General features: G+C 45.2%; 1 protein-coding gene across 3 annotated transcripts in view; it reads left to right on the forward strand.

The window, feature by feature from the left end:
- GFM2 (GTP dependent ribosome recycling factor mitochondrial 2) overlaps positions 1-23,479 on the forward strand; it is a 345,387-nt gene that overhangs the window by 299,862 nt on the left and 22,046 nt on the right. For all 3 annotated transcript variants that reach the window (XM_085632317.1, XM_085632319.1, XM_085632318.1), the window contains one exon: positions 8,759-8,941. In XM_085632317.1, the coding sequence (XP_085488443.1) occupies positions 8,759-8,941 (183 nt within the window). The remainder of the gene's footprint in view (positions 1-8,758; positions 8,942-23,479) is intronic.

Raw genomic sequence — 23,479 nt, forward strand, 5'->3', positions numbered from 1 at the left:
ATGACTCCTTGGTCTGGTGTGATGATCTGGGTGAAGCCAGTGGACTGGACACTTCTCCAGATACTGGCATGCTTTCTCCCTCTACAGTGGCTATGGAGGAGGGAGCTTTATTCTCAGTGGTGGTGGTTTGAGGACCTTAGCTCTTCTTGGGTGGTAATCAAGACTAATGTCTTGATGGAAGGGCTTCAACATGGAGTGTCCCCTTTTGAACCGCTTCTGCCCTTTAATGAAGCACTTACTTATGTCCTGCTGGGGACCTGGTGCAAGCCCAGCACAGGGGCTCCTGTTAACATGACAATTGCCTGCTGCCCCGCTCCAGAGGACCCTAAATTCCTCACGGAACACACTACCTCGGAGAGCTTGGTGGTCAAAGCCTCCACTTTGCATGTAAATCCTGGCGCATTCCAAACTGCCTCACTAGGTAAAGCAAGGTTGTCAACTGTAGCCCTGTGGCGCCACACCTGGTTGAAGACTATTGGCTTTTCTGAGGATGCTCAGACATCACTCATGGACATGCCCTTTGATGACTCCCGTCTCTTCGGAGAAAAGGCAGATTTTGCGCTGGCGCGCTTTGAAGGACAACAGGGCTACGGCCAGGTCCTGTGGCCTTTCTATGGCCCCTCATCACCCTCAATTCACCTTCCGCTCCATTTGTGGCCAAGGAATGGGAATACTGGAATGAACTGCCTTATGAAATTCGTACATGCTTAGATTATTGCAAATTCAGAAAGATGCTCAAGACAGTGCTTTTCTAACTCGGAGTCTTCCCGCTGGTGTTTTTGCTTCAGTCCCTCCTTTGGTGATTCGTGCAAGAAAATATATATTTTTTAAAACATTCTTACCCACCCAGCCACTGCGGCACACAAGCTTTCCAGCCTCGGCGTGGCCGTGGACACAGTACCTACTGACCCCATGGTTCATGTAGCCAGGGGTCGGGTCAGTGAACCACCCTCCCAGCAGCCACAGCCTTCACTCTCCTAGTCTGCCTGTTTATCATTATGGGCACCATGTGAGCGGTAGGATTCGCTATGACCTACCCCACTGGCAGGCCATAACATCGGGAAGGTGAGTTTTGCAGATTGTCCGAAGGGGCTACTCCCTCCCCTTTGAAATTACACCTCCCTCCATGCCACCTTCTTATGACAGGCTGATAGAGGACCACCAGGATGTGACTGCTCTTTTGTCCAAAGGAGCCGTATAGAGAGTTTTGACACCAGAATTAGGTTGTGGTTGCTATTCCCACTACTTTCTGGTTGCCGAGAAGGATAGAGGCCTTCATCCTATCTTCGACCTGCGCTCTCTCAATTTCTTCCTCTAGAAGTAGAAGTTCAAAATGCTCACTCTTGCTCAGAACCTGTCTGACTTGCACCCAGGAAAGTGGATGGTAGCGTTGGACTTGCAGGATGCATATTTCTACATTCCCGTCCTACCTGCCCACAGGTGTTGCATGTGGTTAACAATGGGCCACAAACACTTTTAGTTCGATGTGCACTCCCTTTTGGCCTCACCAGCGCACCTCAGGTCTTCACCATGATGATGGCAGTGGTTACAGCTTATCTGCGGAGATCAGGCGAGCCAGTCTTCCCCTATCTTGATGACTGTCTGTTGAAGGCAGGTTGCCTCAGGCTGTCGTCGCTCTCCTCCAGACTATGGCGGACCTCCTGCATTCGCTGGGGATCACTATCAACTTGCCAAAGTCACACCTGACTCTCTCAGACATTCCCTGTCATCGGAGCAGTTTTGCAGCGAGTCCAGGATATTCAGGCTATGATATTGATGTTTCAGCCTCTATCCTGGATTTTGGTGAGACTGACTCTGAGGCTGCTGGGCATCAGGGCCTCCTGCATCCTGCTTTTGACACATGCCTATTGGCATATGCGAGCTCTGCAGGGACCTTAAGTTCCAGTTGGCGCAGCATCAGGGGAATTTCTCCAACATGGCCCAGATCTCGGAGGGAACTGCAAATGACTTGCAGTGGTGGCTTACGAACCACAATTGGGTCAGCGGCAGACTCCTCAACCTTCTCCAACCAGATCTTATAGTAGTGACAGATGCGTCACTCCTGGGATGGGGTAGCCATCTGGGAGAGGTGGAGATCAAAGGACTCTGGTCTCCGGCAAAATCTGGATTTCACTTCAACCTGTTGGAGCACCGAGTGAGCCGATTGGCATTTAAAGTCTTACTACCCTCTGTCCAGGAAAGGCTAGTGCAAGTGTTCACAGAGAACAACACCACCATGAGGTACTGAAACAAGCAGGGCAGGGTGGGGACATGGACCCTTTGGGAAGCAGCCCTGTGTTTCTGGACATGGCTGGAACAGCAGGACATATCGCTGGTGGTTCAACATCTGGGGGGGCTCTCTGAACGCTAGAGCGGGTGAGCTCAGCTGCGGATGCCTCGTGGATCACAAATGGCGTCTCCATCCAAAGGTGGTACAGGGTCTCTTTCAGCAGTGGTAAGAGCCTTAGTTAGATATGTTGGCCACCACTGAGAACGCGCAATGTCCGCAGTTCTGCACACTGGAGTTTCCAAGGCAGCTCTCACTCTGAGACACTTTTCGTCTTAAGTGGAGCTCAGGCCTCCTGTATGATTTTGTGCCCATACCACTCCTGCCCATAGTTCTCAAGAAGACCAGGAATAACCGATCCTAAGTCATCCTTGTGGCTCCTGACTGGGCATAGAGAGTCTAATATCGCTAGCAGTTGAGCCTGGCCATTGATTCTCTGATCAGGCTGACCCTTTGGGAGGATCTCCAGTCGTAGCAGCAGGGGGTGGTTCTCCAACCTGAACCTGTTAACACTCCGCCTTCTTGTGTGGAAATTGAGCGGCGCCAGTTGACATCTTTCGACCTTCCTCCCGAAGTCTGTGACATTTTTTTGGCAGCCAAGCCTCCCTTCACCAAGACAGTTTACGCCTGCCATTTGATAACATTTGTGGCATGGTGTACAGAAAGACAAATTGGTCCCCTTTCTGCCCTTATTTGTCAGGTTCTCCATTTCATCCTTTCCAGAGCCCAGCAGGGCTCAGCTCTGGGCATTCTGAAGGGCTATCTCTCTGCTAGTTCAGCTTTTTTGTCGTTCCCTCTTGAAATCCTCTATTGTAATTAGGTTTCTGAAAGGTTTGTTTTCACCTTCTCCCTTTATTATGCCTCAGTTGGACCTCAATTTTGTCCTCACTTTCCTTATGTGCTCTCCCTTTGAGCCCAGGCACAATTGTCCTCTCTGGTTCCTTACCATCAAGACAACCTTCCCGGTGACAATAACATCTGCCAAAAGGGTCAGTGAGCTTCAGGCCTTGTCATCCAAGACTCCTTGTCTCAACATCTAACTAGACAAGCTTGTGCTTGAATCCACCATTCTACCTACTTTTTATGCTCCGCCTCATCCCTCCATGGACGAGGAGCAACTTCACCATCTGGGTCTAAAAAGAAGGGCATTTTACCTTGATCCCACATGAGAGTTCCAGGTGGACGACCAACACTAAGTGGGGTATGTCGGAGTGAAGAAAGGACGGGCCGTAGACAAGAGGATCATCTCACGATGGATTGTGCTTTGTATCAAAATCTGCTACACGTTGGCTAGGAAGCAACCTCCTGAGGGTTTGCATGCTCATCCCACCAGAGCTAAAGCTGCAACCACTGCGTTGGCACTCGAAATTCCGGTCCTGGACATCTGCCAGGCAGCAGTGTGGGCTACTAAGTGCACACTTACCAAGCAATACTGCCTGGACAGGCAGGTCCGTTGGGAAGCGTATTTTGCCCATTCGGTCCTGCAGGACTTTCTCATGTGAAATTGGTCCCCAGACTCACCTTTTACTTGAGTATCTATCCTAAGGTAAGGAATCTGCAGCTAGAGGTTTCTATCAGATGAACAAGTTACTTACCTTCAGTAACGCCTTATCTGGTAGAGCAGTGTTTCCCAAACTGTGGTCCGCGGACCCCCAGGGGTCCATGACACATTCCCAGGGGGTCCGCAAGCAACAGTTTTAAAGCACTTCAAAGTTCCTTGAATAATCTGTAGTTTTCGGGCAACAATAAAAGTGTCAAGATAACATCCAGTGATTAATGTACCTGCTGGCGAGAGAGGCGTGTTTTGTTCAGTAACAGGTTTGCCTCATCTAAGATAGTGCAGAGGGTTAATATGCCTGCTGCAAAGAACGTGTACCATGCATTTAAAAAAAAACAGTAGTTTATATGCATAGCTCAGTGGGTTACTGCTTTTGTCACAGAGATGTTTTTGTTATTGTGCAGTTTATGAGTTACAATCATAATCTAGCACTTTAAGGTATGACCTGCTATCAAACAGCTGCATGCAAACTGCATGGTACAAGTTAGTATGCTATCTTATTTTCCTAGTCTTTCATAATCCTCATATTGCCACAAAGGTTTGTTTGGGTAGAATTAAACTGTTAGAATTAAATTCAAAGCTAACCGCTATGTTACATTCTGAATCAAGATTTTGTGCTTCTCCAGACCAAGCACTCTTAAAAAATGCTCACCAGTATGGATGACATGTGAATCATACACCTTGAAGTCCCCTTTGCCTTATATAACATAACATTTTCTATACACTGATTAACACACGTATGATTCATTGTCTCTGTATGCGTGTGATGTAAAGTGCTCTGATACCCTACACTTGTATGAGAGATGCTATAAAACAAATGAAATACAGGTGACAGAGGGGCTATTGAGAGAAGAGAGGTGCTGTTGGAGAGTGATAGTGAGGGATCCATAGAAGAGCCCCAAAAAGATTGTTGTATTGGTACATAATAAGGTCATCATTTACTATGCTTTAAAAGCAAATACATTTCAAATATAATGACAAATGTGTTGCAAAATTCACAATTTTTTCCCAAATTTTCTTGGTGGGAGAGCCCCCCAAAGTTTGCTTTGCAGTGTCCAGGCTCACTCACTTAGTACTGGGACTGGTCTGACAACATTTGCCAGGGCTGCTTTGGGTTTCCTGTCTGGCCCTGGCAGGAGCCTCATACTGCGAAATAGAACCAAATATTGAAAAGTTAGTCGCCGAGATGCAGCAATAACCATCCCATTAAAAGTTTTCGATTTTGGCAATTCTTTCTTTATAAAATATTAAATCTTTAGTGATTCGAGTATTCGTTTGGTGTGCACAAGTGTGTGTTTACTTTTTTTCATACTACTGTTTTAATGTTTGAAATTCATATCGTACAAATTGTTTGGGGGGGTCCTCGGCTTCCAGTAGTGACTCAATAGGGGTCCCTAGGAGTCAAAAGTTTGGGAACCACTGTGGTAGAGAGCCGTGAAAAGTAAATGACCTCAACTCCTGGGGTGGCGCCTATTAGGCACCCTGTACGCCACTTCTGATGCCAAACGGAGCCGAACGCTGCCACCTACTGGCGTGCAGGGGTACTGTTCAAGAAAAATTTCTGAATCCAGTCTGATGCCCGAGGATAATTCGATGGTATGGAATCTGAGGCTAGATAGTCTCTACCAGATAAGGTATTACCAAAGGTAAGTAACTTGTTCGTCTGCACCTGATGATGCTGGAGCAGCCTCAGGTTAATGCTGGGAGTGTGCTTGGCCTCCATTTTGGTAAGGGACAGTTACAATCAAATGTACACTATGTGGACGTCTGTGCATCGCTCAACTAAGGGGCATATTGGCAAGCAGAAGTAGTTTTATTTTAGAGGTAGTGTTTCTTTGGAAGGAATATATTTGAAGTAAACAGAGGCACTTAAACACACTCGACGAGCCTAACTTCATAACATGGGTTCATTGACGGCTAGTGGGACAGCAGTGCACAGCACTGCCTGCTTACCCCAACTGCGTAAATACCCAATGTGAATGCTGGGTCTTGTTGAACAGGGCCATCCATGGAGGTTAAGCATCTTTGCTTGTGCAGCACTGCATAGGCCTTAGTGAGACAAGCAAATGGTTGGCCTTCCGCATTCTAAAAAGCTTATAAAATCACAGAGAGGACAACATCCACCCTTTAATGTGATCTGACTAATGATTGATTTGTTGGCCTCAGAGGCCAGTGTTTAAGATCTGCTGACAGTACATCCATGCGTGTTTTATTTCAGTTTGGAAGATTACTATAAACACCTCCTCCACCTTTTATCTATTATCCTGATTCAGCAAAAAGGGCCAGTTCCAACAACCTGGAAGATGCATTTGTTACTTTTGTTAGAATTAATACAGACAGATGGAATTCCAGGAGTGTCTGCTATCACCATTGATTTGCAGGTTGCATTTTAGCCTAACCTGAAATTAATACTTTGAAGCCAATAGTCTAGCTGTTGCACCGATCAATCTATCAGTGTTTATTTCAGGTGATAAAATCCATAAAGCATACCATTATTAAGACAATGTTATGATGAAACAATCAAGATAAGATACAAAAAGTAAAATAACATGAAAGTATATATGAAATGGTAACAACTGCATCTCGTGATTCCAGAGAAAGCATGTCTACTACAAAATGCAGCAACCAGTTATTAAAGTGCTTAATGCAATTTTGTAAAGATAGGTACATTTGAAACGGAAGAACTATACCAGAACTTCTTGTTTAGTCCAGGTTGTGATTCAATAGGACTCTGAGTAATCTTAAATCATGGGGGAGCTTTGATATAGCTACAGCTATAAAATGAATATATGGAAATTGGTTCATTACAGTGTTTCTGATGTATAGGATTTACAGATTAAATAATTCACAATTCCTCAATATTTTCAATATCTAACTTCTCTGCAGTGTGCTATACATGGGGCAAGGAAACATAATATATGCCTCCGAACTTTCATGGTTCAGACAATGGTAGCAACATTTTGATTGGCTTGCAGACAATCCCCAGGAGTGTGTGAATGAAGCTAAAAGTAAGGTACCGAGAAGAAATTCGATATAAAGAGACTTAGCCAGCTGAGTTTCTGTGTATTCCAAATAGTGGTCAAAAACAGGCACACATTTAAATTGAACAATGCATGGAAACACCTGGCTATTCTAGGGTTGCTTAAAATTATACTGTCACACCCATTACTACAGGCCGATTTTATAACCTGAGACACTCCACTAGTAATTAGTATGGGGGATAATCCAAACTTTTCAAGACTGATTGATTCCAAAATATCGTATAGATATTTAATCAATTTGAGCTTTTACGCCTCCTCTCAAAATCAATACGTCTCGTACAGCATCTCTAGAGGGACTGCACATTCCTTGCCCAAATCCATGCACATTATGGAGGGGCCGTGACCTCAACTGGAGTGCTGGCTTAATGTTTCTAAAGCCCTTTTCCATTTCTAAAAAGATATTGGGTATACTCTGCGACAGCCGCAATAGATCTTTAAAAATGTAGTTTTCTGAGTTCACGAATGTGAAACCATTAATAACCCTCCACATTTTAGACCTATTGGCTGCAGCAGATTGAGCTTGTGCTCTGTATACTTAGTTTGCCAGATTTATCTCTCTTCTGCTCAATTTTGTTTCGCAAAACGTATGGTACCAATGTGATTCCCAGACAATGCAAATTGGGCTCTAATTCCAAAGGGTGTTTATCATGGCACAATTTTGTTCTTGAATGACGTGGCGTGGGTTAATATCCATAAACTTGTTCGTAAGTGTTTTAATTGACAAACCTCTCAACTCTGAAAACCTGTCAAGTAGCATTTGCATTTTCATGGGTTTTCAAGACACTTTTAATATGTAATTTACGAATTACAAGGCTACTATTTTTAGACCTTCAGAGTTTGTGTATTGCTAGTATAGTCCTCAAGAAAAGCCACATCTTGGTTGATATACAGTGTAAGCAATTGGGCCAGAGTACATGCATGCCATGAACCCAGCCTTGCAGAGAAAGGCTTTGTGGGCTCGTCGTACATCCCCTTCTGATCTTGGCATCATAGCTATCATGTAAACTAATGAACACATTGAGAAGCTGCATGGGAACACCCTTCAGTATAAGGGAGTTTTTAGAACAGATACTGTGGGAAGGCAGACCTCTGATCTACAAAGATCATATTCAGAGATTCTTGTCTCACATTGCGGACTTCTCCACCATGTACTGTGCTTATAATTATGAGAAACGTCCCAGGAAGCTATCAGTTTGGATCTTCTTGGTTAGCTACATGCTTTTGCTGTGGAAAATGTAATGCGGTTTTGTTAATTGTTCTACCTCAGTTTTCTTTCCTGCTAGAATCAGAAATGAACATTAGAGAGAAAACATGACAGGTAGGCATCCAGCCTACAAGAGGAAGATCTGGATGAAAACTTCACTAGAAGCACAGTTGGTGGATTAGTAACACTTCTGCAAATTTCTACATTGAGGCAGATGAGCTACTTATATAATACAGAATGCACCAGTACATTGTAGATGCATTCTCCCACACACCAAGCAATAACTTCAAAGGCGGGGAAAAGACATCATGCTCAATAAGTCCTTCACAACCAGCACAACTCCAGCATCTACCTATCATACTTTGAACTTTACTCTATTTCAATAAATACCCCATTTAATATTGTTAAGTAACATTTTGCAGAAATACACCCGAGGTAGCACCAGTTTCTGTATGCACCATGAGATATGCGGAACCATACCTGCACGCTGTGGCGGGAAGGATTTTCTATAATGACACAATCTTAGATTAATTGCAAATGAAATCCATGTTTTACTTTTTAGAATCACTGTCAAGGGACCTCTACAGCCATATACCATTATACACCAGTAGACATTTGCCACTCTGTAAAAGAACTATCAACTTAACTGTTTATGCATTTGTTCTTAGGCACTGAAGAAGGCTGAAAAACAAGTGCTGGAGCCCCTGATGAGCCTTGAAATTACTGTGAGTGAGCAGTTCATCAGTTCAGTACTGGCCGACCTTGCTCGAAGAAGGGGCACCATTCAGGAAATACAAAGCCGACAAGATAACAAAGTTGTGGTTGTGTCTGTTCCACTGGCGGAATTGATGGTAGGTGACTAGAATATTTCTTTTTAGGTCTGGTGTTAGCCATGCCCTTTTGATTTTAATAAAATGTGTTTTATGTTCTTACAAATAGGGTCTTTCAGACAACTCTTTTCATCCATTGATCTGTTGTTGTGTCATTAACATTTTGTTTCCACCCACTACAGAATATAGAATTAGGCAGCGAGTCAACCTGCTTAACCCACTGATTAACTTCACTTTAAGTGACTGCATTTTGCTCTCTTACAAGGAGCACATCCAAACACACGGTAGTTTCCTTCAGTGCCAGTGTTTTTACTTTATAATTTCTTCAGTGTTGTCTTTGTGTTTAGAGCCTGTTGTGAAAGCAGGACTCTTCTGAAGCATTCCCATCTTTACCAGATCCTATCTCCTGCCAATGCGATTGTAAATTGCTTTTGTAGTACTTTGCTTTTCCTGATGGCTGCTATTTGACTGCACACCAAATCAGATTGTTTTCATTCGAACCTCTTCTGTATTAAGTTGTAATCCTTTTACTTTTTTCTTTCTCTCCTCCTTTCTTTCCTTTCTTTCATTCTTACCTTCTTTTTTTTTGCCTATCTTCTTTCATTCGCTCTTTTTTCATTCGTTCTTAAAGGCAAGAGACTTGCAGCTAATGCCAGACTAATTGACTTTTTTAGGTCTGTGTTGTGTTAGCCAAGACATTTTGATTGTACTAAAATTATTTGTTCGAGGCATGTGAGCTGTAGATCACGTGCTTTGCATACTCCTGCCATCTAGTGTTGGGTCCGGATGTTTGCAAGTTGTTTTTCTTTGAAGACATCTTTTCAGTCATGAGGTAGGTGACTCCTCCTTTTAGTGATAGTGCGCATGGGCATCGACTCCATTGTCAGATTGTTTTTTTCGTCATTGGGTTCGGACGTGTATTGCTGCGCTCCGAAACCGTTCCTCGGGTTCCCCTTATTGCGCAATTCACTTACCCTCGACAGTATTGTTATTCGATCTCGTTTGCCATTCTCCGCGTATTGTATTGGTTCGCAAAAATCATGTTGGATTGTCTCCCAGTCGATGGAACGGACTCCCTTTATATTCTGTCCTCTGTGCCACGCCAAGTACCTGCGCACCGACTCTCACAAAGTGTGCAACTTGTGCCTCTCTCCGGAGCATGACGAACTAGACTGCGACGAGTGCAAATCTTTCCGATCCAAGAAAACGCTCAGTGACCATCGGGCTCGACGTCACGAAATACAACAGCAACACAGCGGCTCCATTCCGGATCTCTTCGGAGAAGATTCCGAGCAAGACGTCGACGACGCACAAGGAGCCGAGTAAGAAGAGGAGCTCATTTCCCTGTCAGAAGCCTACTCCGACATGGACGTAAAAATTACGCTGGGTCAGTGTACCATGAGTACTGACACTCCCCTGGCCAACCTTCACCGTTGCCCAAGAAAAAGGCCCCCGGCCCTCCTCTGCCTTCGGGCCAAGTTCGGCACCCAGAACACATTTCAGAGGCCCCGCCTTCCGGCTCATCGCTGAAACAAATACTAAGGCCTTCCGGCTCAGGATCGAGTCAGCCACATTTGGGCACCAAGCCAAAATCGGCATCGAAACTGAGTCAACCCCTTCAGTACCATAACCAAAACCATCCTCAGAACCGAAAACTTTGGCGCCGAAAACATCGGCTCCGAAAATATTGGCACCGAAAGATAAAACAGCTCCTGCTCCATCAAACGAGCCTCGTTTCAACGTCCCGCCTTTGAATAAGGACTCAGAACAAAAGGAACTGGTTATCAGTCCCAAAACTGGACACATTCAAACTAAATTGCCAGTGAAAAGCAAACCAGCAATGGAGAAGGATTACCACATTCCTCTCAAAAGAAAGCATGTTGGTACTAATCCCTCTCCTCCTCCTCTACTACCTCCTTCCTCACCTAACCCACATTTGTTGATAACACCTGCAAATTCACCACCACCTCAATCACCTGACAATCAGGATGAGGGGGACGGGGTAGATGATAATATTCCTGATCCATAGAACGATTATAATACAGATAACGATCCAGACTTATACCCTACAAAACCCTCTTCACCTGATGATAATTTAGGGTATATAGACCTAATAAATAGGGCTGCTCAATATCATGGAGTTCAGCTCCATAAGGAGTTGTTTGAGGAGGATTTCCTCTTTGAGACACTAATCTCTTCCCAAAGATCGACTCACACACTGCCTATGCTTAAAGGTATGCTAAAACATGCGGATGACATCTTTAAAGATCCGGTTCGCTCACGCATTCTTACACCAAGGGTGGATAAGAAGTATAAATCTGCACCATCAGTTTACATCAAAGCTCAATTACCGTTAGATTCATTAGTGGTTTCTAATGATCATAAACCGGCAAACTCACAAACATCGGGGGATGCCTCTCTTCCTGACAAGGAATCTAAACTAATAGATGCCTCTTAGAAAAGAATAGCTGCACAGGCAGCCAATCATTGGCGTATTGCTAATACCCAGGCTTTCTTAGCTAGGTACAACAGAGCGCATTACAACAAATTAGAATGAACATGAGTCCAAGGCACACAACTTAGTTCAGGAAGGGAAACTAATTTCTCACACATCTATTAGATGCACTCTAGATGCAGCTGACACTGCAGCGCCTGCAGTCAACACCAGTGTCTTGTTACGTAGGCAAGCCTGGTTTAGAATTTCAGGGTTTAAACCCAAAGTACAGTTTTCTATCTTAAGCTTACCTTTTGATAAAGAACATCTCTGTGGACCTGTTGTAGACACTTCCTTAGGCAAGATGAAAAAGTACACAGACATTGTAAAATCTATGGGAGCCTTACAGTCCCCATCTAATCAGGGTTCTTTTCGTCGTTCCTTCTACAGAGAGGGCTCAAAAACCATGTCTACAGACAACAACTCTACAACATATAGCGGTAACAGTCAATCATCCTTTTCAAGGGGTTACTTTTGAGGCGTATTTAGAGGCAATAGTGGAAAGGGAAGAGGTAAAGGTTCCACACCCGCATCTTCCCCTCAACAAACAAGCAGTGACTTGCCTCACCTTCCCCCGATTATTCCACACTGGTCGGGGGACGTCTCTCCAAATTCCTCCCCGTCTGGCAAACAATAACTTCAGACCGATGGGTTCTAGGGGTTATCCAATCTGGTTATTGCCTGGAGCTTACCATCAATTCCCCAAACATTCCTCCATGTGCACACAAAATGTCACCAGAGCATTTACACCTCCTCACACAAGAGGTTCACTCTCCTCTGCAAAGGAGAGCTATAGAGCCGGTACCATTACAATATCAAGGATCCGGCGTGTACTCCCTATACTGTCTCATACCCAAAAAGGACTGCTCTCTCAGGCCTATTTTAGACCTCAGAGAGCTAAATCACTATATTCAATCAGATCATTTCCACATGGTCACGCTGCAACAAGTGCTCCCACTCCTACAGCAAGGCGACTTTATGTCCACTTTGGACTTAAAGGACGCATACTTCCATATTCCAATAGATCCCGCTCACTGCACATACCTCAGGCTTGTGGTACCAGTTCAAAGTGCTTCCATTCGGAGTCACCACTGCTCCCAGAGTATTCAGTAGTTGCTGGTCACCTGCGAAGACAGCATATTCATGTCTTCCCATACTTGGACAAGTAAGTCCCATCTTCAACCCTCCAACACACAAACATATTTTGGAGCCACTCTCAATACGCAAAAATCTCTAGCCTGTCCAAATGCAGCCTGAATCTGCAATATTCAGGCTTTAATCTCACAGTTTCGGCCTGAATGGTCACTTCCAGCTGCTTGGAATGATGACGTCTTGCATCATGATAGTTCCCCATGCGAGTCTTCAAATGCGTCCCCTTCAAGAATGCTTAGCACGTCAGTGGAATCAGTCTCAGGGTCAATTGTCAGATCTAGTGTTGGTACACAGCCGCACTCATTGCTCTCTGCAGTGGTGGAACCCACAAAACCTATCCAGAGGGGGTCCTTCATCGACCCAGTTCCACAGACAGTGCTAACAGATGCATCGCTCACTGGTTGGGGAGCTCATCCATAGTTGCCAAGGTTTCAGATTGCTATGTGTGACATTTTCATAATTTCTGTGTAATTGAGTGACATTTCAACATAAATGTCACACATAGCAATCTGAAACCTTAGCAGCTATGTATTAAAACTTCAACTCCGTCAGTGCGTGCAGCTGTGTGTGACAAGAGCCAAGACACGACACAAAAGGTTAGGCCGCCGTAACAACACACAATCTCAGTCGCAGCAGGCTGCCTCACAGTGAAGAAAGAATTACGACGTAGTAGTACTTACTGTTGTGAACAGACTTCAACTTTTGCTACTAGTCTCAGACAGAGTCGAGTCCAGTGACTGCTGCAGCTGGCACTCCACTGGCTGTGGCAGGCACTCCGTCCTGGCTGTCTCAGAGCCGAGCGGGGGTCAGTGACGGACCGCCGCGGTGGTGAGCCCAGACTAGAGCCGCTGGGCCGCACGGGGGGTCGGTCCGTCGGCAGCCGCTCAGCAGCAGTGTGCTCTCCCCGCACATGCAGCGCCCGATGCAGCCCAGGCCTCTCATGCCGCGCTGTGCCATTATTTTCTCTCAGTGAGACTCTGAGTCAGTGCCATTCCGGCTGTGCCAGTGTCCAACACCGGCAGCCAGTGCAACTAGTTTCAGTCTCTGGGACGGCCGAAGGGGACATCGTATCGACACTGAGCAGCACAACTCTCCAGTGGGTCGAGTCCCCCACCGCTTCTCAGAGACCCTCACTTCCTGACTGTCGTTCATGTGGTCAGCGCCGGGTGAGAATTATTGCAGGCAGAGGCAGCAGCCTGCCCTGGCAGATGACAGTTTTTGCAACATTGTAGCAAGCATTGGGCAAGCACTCCCAGAGCAGCACGATCATGTCAATTACTGTCTCTTGGAGTCCTGCTGGCAAGTCTGCGGGGAGCGAGCACTCAGCAGAGCAGCCGGTGCACACAGCTGTCAGAGGGCCCAGCGCGTGCGCTAGCACCCTGGCGTTATGGTAGCCAGTTCAGCGCTGTCAGCAGAGTGCAGTTAGTCTCAGTGGGCAAAATGCGTGACAATGCATTTCAATGCGGTGATGCGGAACACCACTGAAATGCGTTAGCGTCTCGCCTGATGCGTGATAATTGGCAGGACTGGCTCATCTCCAAACTCAAACTGTTCAAGGTTTGTGGAGTCAGAAGCAAAAGCAATTTCATATAAATCATCTAGAGCTGCTAGCAGTATTTCTTTTTTTGTTTTAAATAAATTAATTTTCTTGTGTTTTTTTTGTCAAACAAACGCATAAAAACAACAAATCCCCCACCTCCCCCAGTCTTACACAGCATTGGATAGTACTTTCGGCACATATTCACCGTATTTCATTATTACAGTTGCAAGCATGGTATGTTACTCTTTTACTATTCATCCATTTTGTTTTCCATCCAGTTTCCCATCGGTATTGGTACTAAATCTTTTCCACGTTATGAGGTAATGTATATTATACACATATGGAGAGTCTTATTCTTACACCACCAGCCTCGTCCCATGCCGCTGTAAGTTCCATGATGGGGATTCATGTATACTTTTAATATGCGATAGGATGGGGGTTCGACTATTATATTTTGTGTATTTAAGACCCTGTTGCTTCCTGTCTGCTTATAGTATCCTCAGTATCGCCCGATGAGGATAGGAGGTAAGTTTTCACAGGATCCCATATGTCCCTTGGCCGGGAAGTAAGTGGTAGCAGTTCAGCGTATGTAAATGACTGTTCATGCCATGTTATAAGATCTTGTAGCCATTTTTTGAATTTGGGGGCCCGCCCTCTACCCCATTTGCAGGCTACTTTGCGTTTTGCGATCAGGTATGCCAGTGCTAGATATTTCTTATGTACAGTAACTACCCCATCTATGTACCCTAGTAATGCGATCTCTGGTGACAACAGGAGCGCCGTTCCCACCATCTGTGACATTGCTTCAAATATGTGTTGCCAGTATTCATACAGAGCTGGACACTCCCATGCTAGATGTATAAATCCAGCCCGTCACTGCCACACCTAACATTTATCGTTATCCCTAAGTTGGAATTTATACAGCTTGACAGGGGTATAGTATAACCTATGTAGGAATTTATAATGAATGAAACTAAGCCGGCTATTGGCTGTGATGGCCTCTATTTGCTTGCAGCAGAATTCCCACTGCTTCTCTGATATTGGTGTACCGAGGTCCACCTCCCATTTTGCGTGCGATGCTAATTTGCCAGATGTGGTTGCTTTTTGTGTATTATGGTAAATTAGCGAGTTCACATGTTGAGGTGGTTCAGTTTGTAATATCCCATGTAATGGTGGGAGAACTGTTGATTCGTGTGGGAATGCTGGCGTACCAGCCCTAACTCTTTGCCTAAGTCTGACAAACATCAAGAGTTCCATGGTTGTGTTTGTTCTGTCACAAAAGAATTGTTCCTTCGTCAAAAATTTCCCATCAATATATAGATCCCCCCACCTCTCTATTTGGAGTTTTTCTAGCATTTGGCTGCATTGTCGTTCATATGTAACCTGTAAGTCCAGATGGCGCACCAGGGATAATCTGGGAGAGTATAGCATTTGCATGTCCAATCATGTAGCTATATACCTCCAGGCCAAGTTGGTGCATGCAACTGTGGTGGGGTCTGCATCATGTCTTTTAAAGTGCATGGAAATGAGGCCCAACAGGGGGATTGGATCAGTGTAACCCATTTCTACTGCTAAGTGTGGCATAAAAGGGGGAGGGTGGAACCAGTACGTTGCTAGCAGTATTTCTAGCACTCGAAGCCTTCCAGACTCACCTTGCAGGCAAAGCTGTCCTAGTCCGCACAGACAACATAAAAAACAAGGGGGGGACACACTCTCTCCAGCTGTCACGCCTTGTACAAGCCATTTGGAGGTAGGCCATACATCACAACATTTTTCTCCTGGCAGAAAACCTCCCAGGGGTAGACAATCAAATCACAGACCTTCTCAGCAGGCAGAGACAACAGATTTACGAGTGGGAACTTCACCCTCAAGTTCTCCTCCCATTCTTTCAAATGTGGAGTTTTCCACAGATAGATCTGTTTGCCACACACCTAAATGCAAAATGCCCAAGCTTCGCCTCCAGGTATCCACACCCATTATCCGAAGGCAATGCACTATGGATGAACTGGTTAAGGATATTTGCCCACACTTTTCCACCTCTCCCACTCATTCCATTAGTGGTTTGGAAGCTCAGACAAACATCCCTCGCACTAATCCTAGTAACTCCAACATGGGCCCGGTCAACCTTGGTTCACTACCCTCTTGGAACTCTCAGTAGTTCCTCATCAGAAACTACATCTCACACCCAGTCTCCTCACACAGAGCCATGGAGACATAAGGCATCCAGATCACAAACAACTCAACCTAGTGATCTGGCACCTGAAGTCATAGAATTTGGTTATCTCAACCTTCCACCAGACTGTATGAACATCATTAAGGAGGCCCTAAGGACTACTAAAAGAGCTTGCTACGCAGCTTAATGGAAGCGGTTTGTTATATATTGCAATAACGACCATATCAACCCGTTAGATCCTTCCATTCAAAATATCATTTGTTACTTACTAAACTTGCAGCAATCAGCCTTGGCTTACACATCCATAAGCTTACATCTCGCTGCAATACCTTCAAAATAGACAACATTCTGTCCCTTTTCAGGGTACCTGTTATTAAGGCTTTAATGGAATGACTTAAGAGAGTTATTCCACCAAGACTTCACCTGCTCCAGTGTGGAATCTTAACATTGTCCTTACAAGACTAATGGGTCCACCCTTCGAGCCATTGCATTAATGTAAAATGCAATTGGAAAGTTGCTTTGCTCATTGCTATTACATCACTAAAGAGAGTGGGTGAGCTTCAGGCATTAACCATAGCTGAACCAAGTGGTTCTTTGCACTAACCCCAAATTCCTACCCAAGGTAGTATCTGCCTTTCACATCAATCAATCTGTTGAGTTACCTGTGTTCTTTCCTTAACCAGATTCAGTGGCAGAACGGGCTCTACACACTTTAGATGTTAGACGAGCCTTACTGTATTTCATAGAGAGAACAAAGGCATTTCGTCAGACTAAATAACTCTTTGTGGCTTTCGCTACACCACCCAAAGGCAATCCTATTTCTAAATCCGGTATTGCTCAGTGGATTGTTAAATGTATCCAAACCTGCTATGCCAAAGCAAAGAGGACTTTACCAATACCCCCTAGAGCACATTCTACACACAAACTAGGAGCTACTATGGCTTTCTTAGGAAACATCCCCAAAGCTGACATCTGTAAAGCTGCAACATGGTCTACACTGCACACATTCACCAAGGATTATTGTGTAGATGTGTTAGCGAGACAACAAGCTAATGTAGGCCAGGCAGTACTTAGAACACTTTTTCAAGCAACAGCTACAGGTTAGCCACCGCTTTGGGAGGATACTGCTGTATAGTCTATGCAAAGCATGTAATCTACAGCTCACATACCTCGAACGGATAAGGTTACTTACCCAATAAGCATCTGTTCTTGGCATGTAGAGCTGTAGATTCAGAAGCGCTCACCCATCTCCCCGGGTACCTATACCTGTTGCAGTTCTTCTTACTTACATACATACGCAAGGACATCTCTATTCTACCTTTACTAACTCCATTCTCACCCTCTGCGGGAAAACAATCTAACAATGGAGTTGATGCCCATGCGCACTAGCACCGAAAGGAGGAGTCACCTACCTCGTGACTGGAAGGACTTCTTCGAACAAAAACAACATGAAAACATCCGGACCCAACACTAGGTGGCAGGAGTATGCAAAGCATGTGAATCTACAACTCTACATGCCAAGAACAGATGCTTATTGGGTAAGTAATATTATCCTTTTCCATTTAACAGAAACTTGCTGAACTGTTTGTGCTTTCTGGCATGGGCGTAGGAAGTGTGGGGGACGCGGGGGATATATACCCCCCAGATTTTGGAGTGGGGGAGACACGGGGGACAAGGGTGGGGGGGGACGAGGGGACAAAGGAATTTCCCCTCTCCCTTCTGTTATCGCAGGGCCATTAGCACGCGAAAGCGCTACCTAATGGCCCTGCACTTGACCTGCCTGGAGTCAGAGGCCACCCGCCCTCTGCCTTTTGTTATGCTGTAGGAAGGCTCAGCCGTTCTGGGAAGGGCAGAGAACGGAGAAAAAATAAACGCTGTCTCTTTTCCTTCATGGCAAGGACCGTGTCCACTACTCCTGATCTGCCTCTGGCGGCTGCCCTCCTCTCTTTATTCCTCCATCTCTTTCTGTCTCTGTCTCGCTCCTGCTTACGTGCTGATTTCAAGAGGCAGCTCTTAAGGTACTCTCCATTGCCTCTCCTTTTCTTTATTTGTTCCCCTGTGAAATTGATCCAAAAAAGGCTGAACACTTTGGCTGTAAATGTCCTCATTTTCTGACCGTTTTCTATTGAAAAGAAAAACCTCGGAATGGAGAGAAAAAATAGTTAAATACCTAAATAAAGCAATACAGAGTGGACAGCAGACAGGCCAGACTGTTATTTACACCCACACACATTAGCGCCACTTTACAGAGTTTGCCAGTGAAAGCGCTACTTTCTTTTTATCTTCTTTCTTTGAACAACATTGTTTTCCCAGGGTGGGTAAGTGCGCCATTCCTAAAGGGACTGCAATACCTGGTTGATGGGTAGTGTGGAAACGTTTAATATGATTGTTTTCAGCTTTTTAATTATTTTAGCTTATAAAATGCGGCTCTGTGTTTGAAGATGTGGTCTTTTTTAAACCAAACTGTATACATTTTGAAAGGATATAAGCAATGGACATTGAAAGGGATCCCTTCCTGGTTCTGTAGCCATGTCTTGAACTTTTCAGGCAAAATCACTTACTGATTTCTGAATAATGAGTTTAAAACCGTTAAGGTAACCATGTTTTTTTCTGATTACAGTTCACATGCTTTGCTTATTCTTGCATTCCCTATGAGTGTTTGCTTTTTCCAGGGTGTTATTCATTTTTTTCAGGCAGCATTTTACTGTTGTCTAGTGCATAATTTGAATTTAGTCGCAGCACAATTGAGTTGTGCTGAAGGCAGTGCGAGTTTCTCTCAGTGGGGCAGTATGGTGTTCAGTGTGAGAGAGAATGTGGCACTCTGGCCAGAGCTGCTGAATTTGGAACTGGAGAACCATGTTCAGACCTTCATGACCAGTTCACCATACCACACTCCTGACAGAGCTTATTCCGATGCTACACCTTAGAAGGCCCGATAGACCTTAGAAGCCCAGGTGTCTTAGCACCCGCAGGTGGACCTGTCCACCACAATCCATACTGCAGTTCACTTCCAGTCTTACGGGCAGGCATATGAAGAAGCACATCCTAGATCAACAGTGAATCTGTCACTGAGGTCACAAGCCCCTTGAGGCCAGTCCACCTCACCCATTGGTACCTCCATTGGCCTTTTTCCAGCACTAGCAGTGCAACTTGCCAGGGGTGGGCAATGTAGGATTTGCATGCACACCAAACTTAGGGGGTGATTATAATGGCAGTGGGACCGCCACGTCACCCCGTCGGTGGCGGTCCCACCGCCATTGGTGACTGCATCACAGCCCGCCATATTACAATGGCGGGTGGTTACCTGGCGGTCGGAAAGACCAACCACCACGCACCCGACGGGCTTCTTGAGCCCGCCGGTGTGGTGGAGGGGCTCGTGGTTCCTACAATGCTGGTGGTGCCTACCATGCACCGCAGCAGGGATTACGATGTCCCTTACCCGCCAGCTTATCAATGGCGGTTCACCTGCCATGGAAATGCTGGCGAAAGGGACCTTGGGGGCCCGTAGCAGGCCCCTTTACCCCTGGCCCCCAGACATGGGTCCTGGGGGGCATCTATGATGCCCCACAACATATCACTGCACCATGTGGCAGGCACTGATATATTTAACATGTTCCTTTTTTTTTTACTTTGCGGCGGATGATGCAGCCAGCAGCACCTGCTGCAATGTAAAAGATAGGCACTGCGAACACCGTAGTGGCAGTCGCATTGTAATGCCTATCGTGGGGCCTCCACCTTGAAGGCCAGCGGTCCCATTCCCCGATTCAATGGGGGTGGTACTGAAGTCCGCCTGCCATCGTAGTCAGCCCCTAAGTTTGCATTTTATGAATATGATTCAGCGGGAAAAAAATTGATGTTTGCAGTTTAATTGACTTTGGTTGGCCTCTTATCTATGAGATTTCCCTGTTGAATGTGCCTTTACATTATACATTTTTGGTTGTATGAATTGATTGCATACTACACTCTCCTACAGGTATTAATTTGAGTGTCATTAGGAGTGTCTGGGACCAATTGTTTTCTTAGGAATTGTTTTCTTTACTAACCTTTGCAAAGGGCCCTAAACTTCACAGCAACACAAGTTACATTTCTTTTAGTAATTTGGGATCCGTTTGAGCTACAAAATTGTTTTGGAGGAAATCGTTAGATTATGCAGCAGATGATGTATTATGTGGCAAATATGATACAGCCATAGTTAAGTGGAAAACATTTTTCGACTTAATTTTGCCCCAACATTGTAATTGATCAATTTGTAAGTTCCCCAAACCCAAAAGTCGAGTTTGGGCACAATTTGCATTTTAAAAGCAGCCCTATAACACAGGGCTACTTTTAAACTGACCTCAGGCTTCAGCAGTGCACACATGCAAGCGCAGAAAGGGCTGCTGGCCTCTAAACTGCCATGCCTTATTATATTCTAGGGACTTAAAAGTAGTTCTAATCCCCCTGCCCTATTATGTACTAGGGCCTTATAGGAGAGGTCATGCCAATCATAGGGGTACCCTAAACCATAGTGCACCCTAGTGTATGTAGGTGTTTTCACTGTATTTTTAAGTGCCTCTTTCAGAATAGCACTGGCTGTTTAGGCAGAGGCCAGGGTCAGTCAGTCAGGTACCACCAGTACCAGTCAGCAAAAAGTTGGGGAGTGCCTAGGGCGGCTTTGCAACACTAGAGAAACACAAACTCAGAATGTAAAACATAACACCATGGTTGGGGGGTTCTCTTCAATAATCAGAATTGATTTCTATCCTAATGGACCCATTTTCCAACATTAGGATAGGGAAAGACTGGGGAAAAATCATAACGTTTTAATCTATACATTGAAGTTTTTATGCAGCTCTTTGATGACGGTTAATAGCTCACTGTTCAATGTTAGGATTTTAACTTATAAACTTCAAATGCCAAAAGAATATCTCAGACAAAAGCAGTAACTCACTGACCTTTTGAATTAAAACTTTCACTAGACAAGCCTTCGATCTCTCTCAAAAAAAGAACATTAATCACCAAAGTTATCTTCACATTTTTATTGTTGCCTGAAAATTGCTGGAGACCAGGAATGCAGCAGCAGGTACTTTTCAAACCATAATGCACTTGCAAACACGACGCCCCCACCCTAAGTCAGCGGCCTTTGTTTGCTTTGTGAATTAAGATGCAAGATTCATATATATGTTTTTTTTACACATTTGGTCTCATTACTATATGAATGTAAATAACAATAAAGCTTACATGCAAACTGTGACTACATGCCTGCTTTTCTCAATATTTCACTTCGAAAGTATGCAATTGTATTTGTTTAACGGGCGGTGATTTGTATAGGGTCACTGGAAAGTGCACAAGGTTGTCCCTGTCCCCCCCCAGAATTTTAGTGTCTCCTACGCCCCTGCTTTCTGGTGAACTTTAACCTACATTGCATCTTTCTGAAACCAAGGCACATATTGCTCATTTTAACCATGTATCGCTCTGCATTGCACTTTACTAATGTCTAGGGTAGCGTGATTTCTTCACATTTTATTTTCTCCTTAACATTCCCCCCTCTAGTTGATATTTCAACTACTTTCTCTAATCCTAGATTTGCACTTGGTATCAAATCATATATGTTTTTATCCCAAGCATCTACTACTTGTGTGGCTGTGTGAGAGGCTGGCCTGGTATATGATGTTCACTAATGTAAGTGGGCACCTTGCACCAGTCCAAACAACCCTTATGGTGATTTAAGAGGTCTTAGACAACCTTAGAAAGCTCTCTAAGTGTAGCTGTGGAGAACAGCCTTCAGGCTTAGTCGAGAAGGAGTGTAAAGCAGCTTGTTTTACCAGAATGTAATCTTATAGTATAGATTAAGTGAAAAGAACCACACCAAGTATTTATAAAAATATGTATTTATTATATAATATTCTCTAGAATGTTCAAGTATCTCCAACACAGAGAAAAACAGTATGCACACAATACTTTAGCAAAGAAGCACAGTAAATAGCACGAAATACACAGTGGTCAGGGACCAAACCATATACTAAGAAAGTGGTATAAGAACCACAACTCAAGTCGGGACGATGTCGAGAGGACGTAGATTTGCTGGGCACCAACAGAACCACCCACGGTAAGTAGATAGGGACCCCCCCGAAGAGCGTGTGCAGTGTGGGAACACTTCCACGTGCCCCGTACAAGTCTACGTGCAAGTCCCGGTTGGATTTTTAAAGATTAAGGACCCTTCCCAGTGGACCATGAAGAAACCCAGTAGAAGAAAAAAGGTTGGAGAGCCACCCCACCTGTGAATACCCTATTACCCACGTTACCTACACCAGGGAAGCCTGGTGCATACGTGTAAATTGGTGTCAGAAACCACCGTCTAACCCAATGGAGGACTTCAGAAAGAGGAGAAAGTGTCCGTGGGAATCCAAACGTGGATTCTTGAAGAGGAGTACCTGAAAGCAGAGGGGACAGAGTCTATGTCACTCAGGGGTGAACAGGAGACTTGGAACACGGATGCCCTCCGATGTCTGGTGCTTCAGGAAAGATGATGATGACCTTGACTCTGCAGCTGTTAGGACCAGGTGACGCTGAGGAAGACCAGGACCCGGATACAAGCTGTCCCACGAAGGCTGTTGAGTGCTGAGGGGTCGGTGTCTGGCGGGAGCCCTGACAAGCCTTGGCAAAAGCAAGCCACTCAGGAATCAAAGAAGGAGCAATGTTGGGATCAGCAAGGACCAGGGGACTCCCCAAAGGCAGAGGAGTCGGGGCAGGCCCGAGCAATCAGGGGAGCCCAAAAGAAACAAGTGTGACCCTCAAGTGGACCAACAGGCTGGAGGCACTGGAGTTGCGAGAGGACCTCAAGCAGCTCACCAAAAGATGCAGGCCACGGTGCACACGATGCGGTGTGGCTGAAGATTCTGGTCACAGGAGATGCTTGAAGTTGGGGCTACTTGGAGCCCGAAGATCTTCTTGCAAAGAAGCTAACATGCCTTTGCAACTGCAAGTTGGAAACGGTAAACAGGGGTTCGGTTATTGCAACCCCCACGAGGAATACTGGCCTCAAACTTGGTGAAAGGGTAGAGCCCACCTGTGTTGCGGAGCCCACGGCGTCCGGAAGAGCTCAGGATCTGCAGACTGGTCAACTTAGTTGCGGTGCCTGCAAATGCAGGGCAGTGACTCCTTTACTCCAAGGGAGATTACTTCAGGTGTCTTTGATGCTTCATAGGCCTTGGAGAATCC

The sequence above is a fragment of the Triturus cristatus genome, chromosome 2_1 (genome assembly GCF_964204655.1).
Source record: "Triturus cristatus chromosome 2_1, aTriCri1.1, whole genome shotgun sequence".
NCBI lineage: Eukaryota > Metazoa > Chordata > Amphibia > Caudata > Salamandridae > Triturus > Triturus cristatus.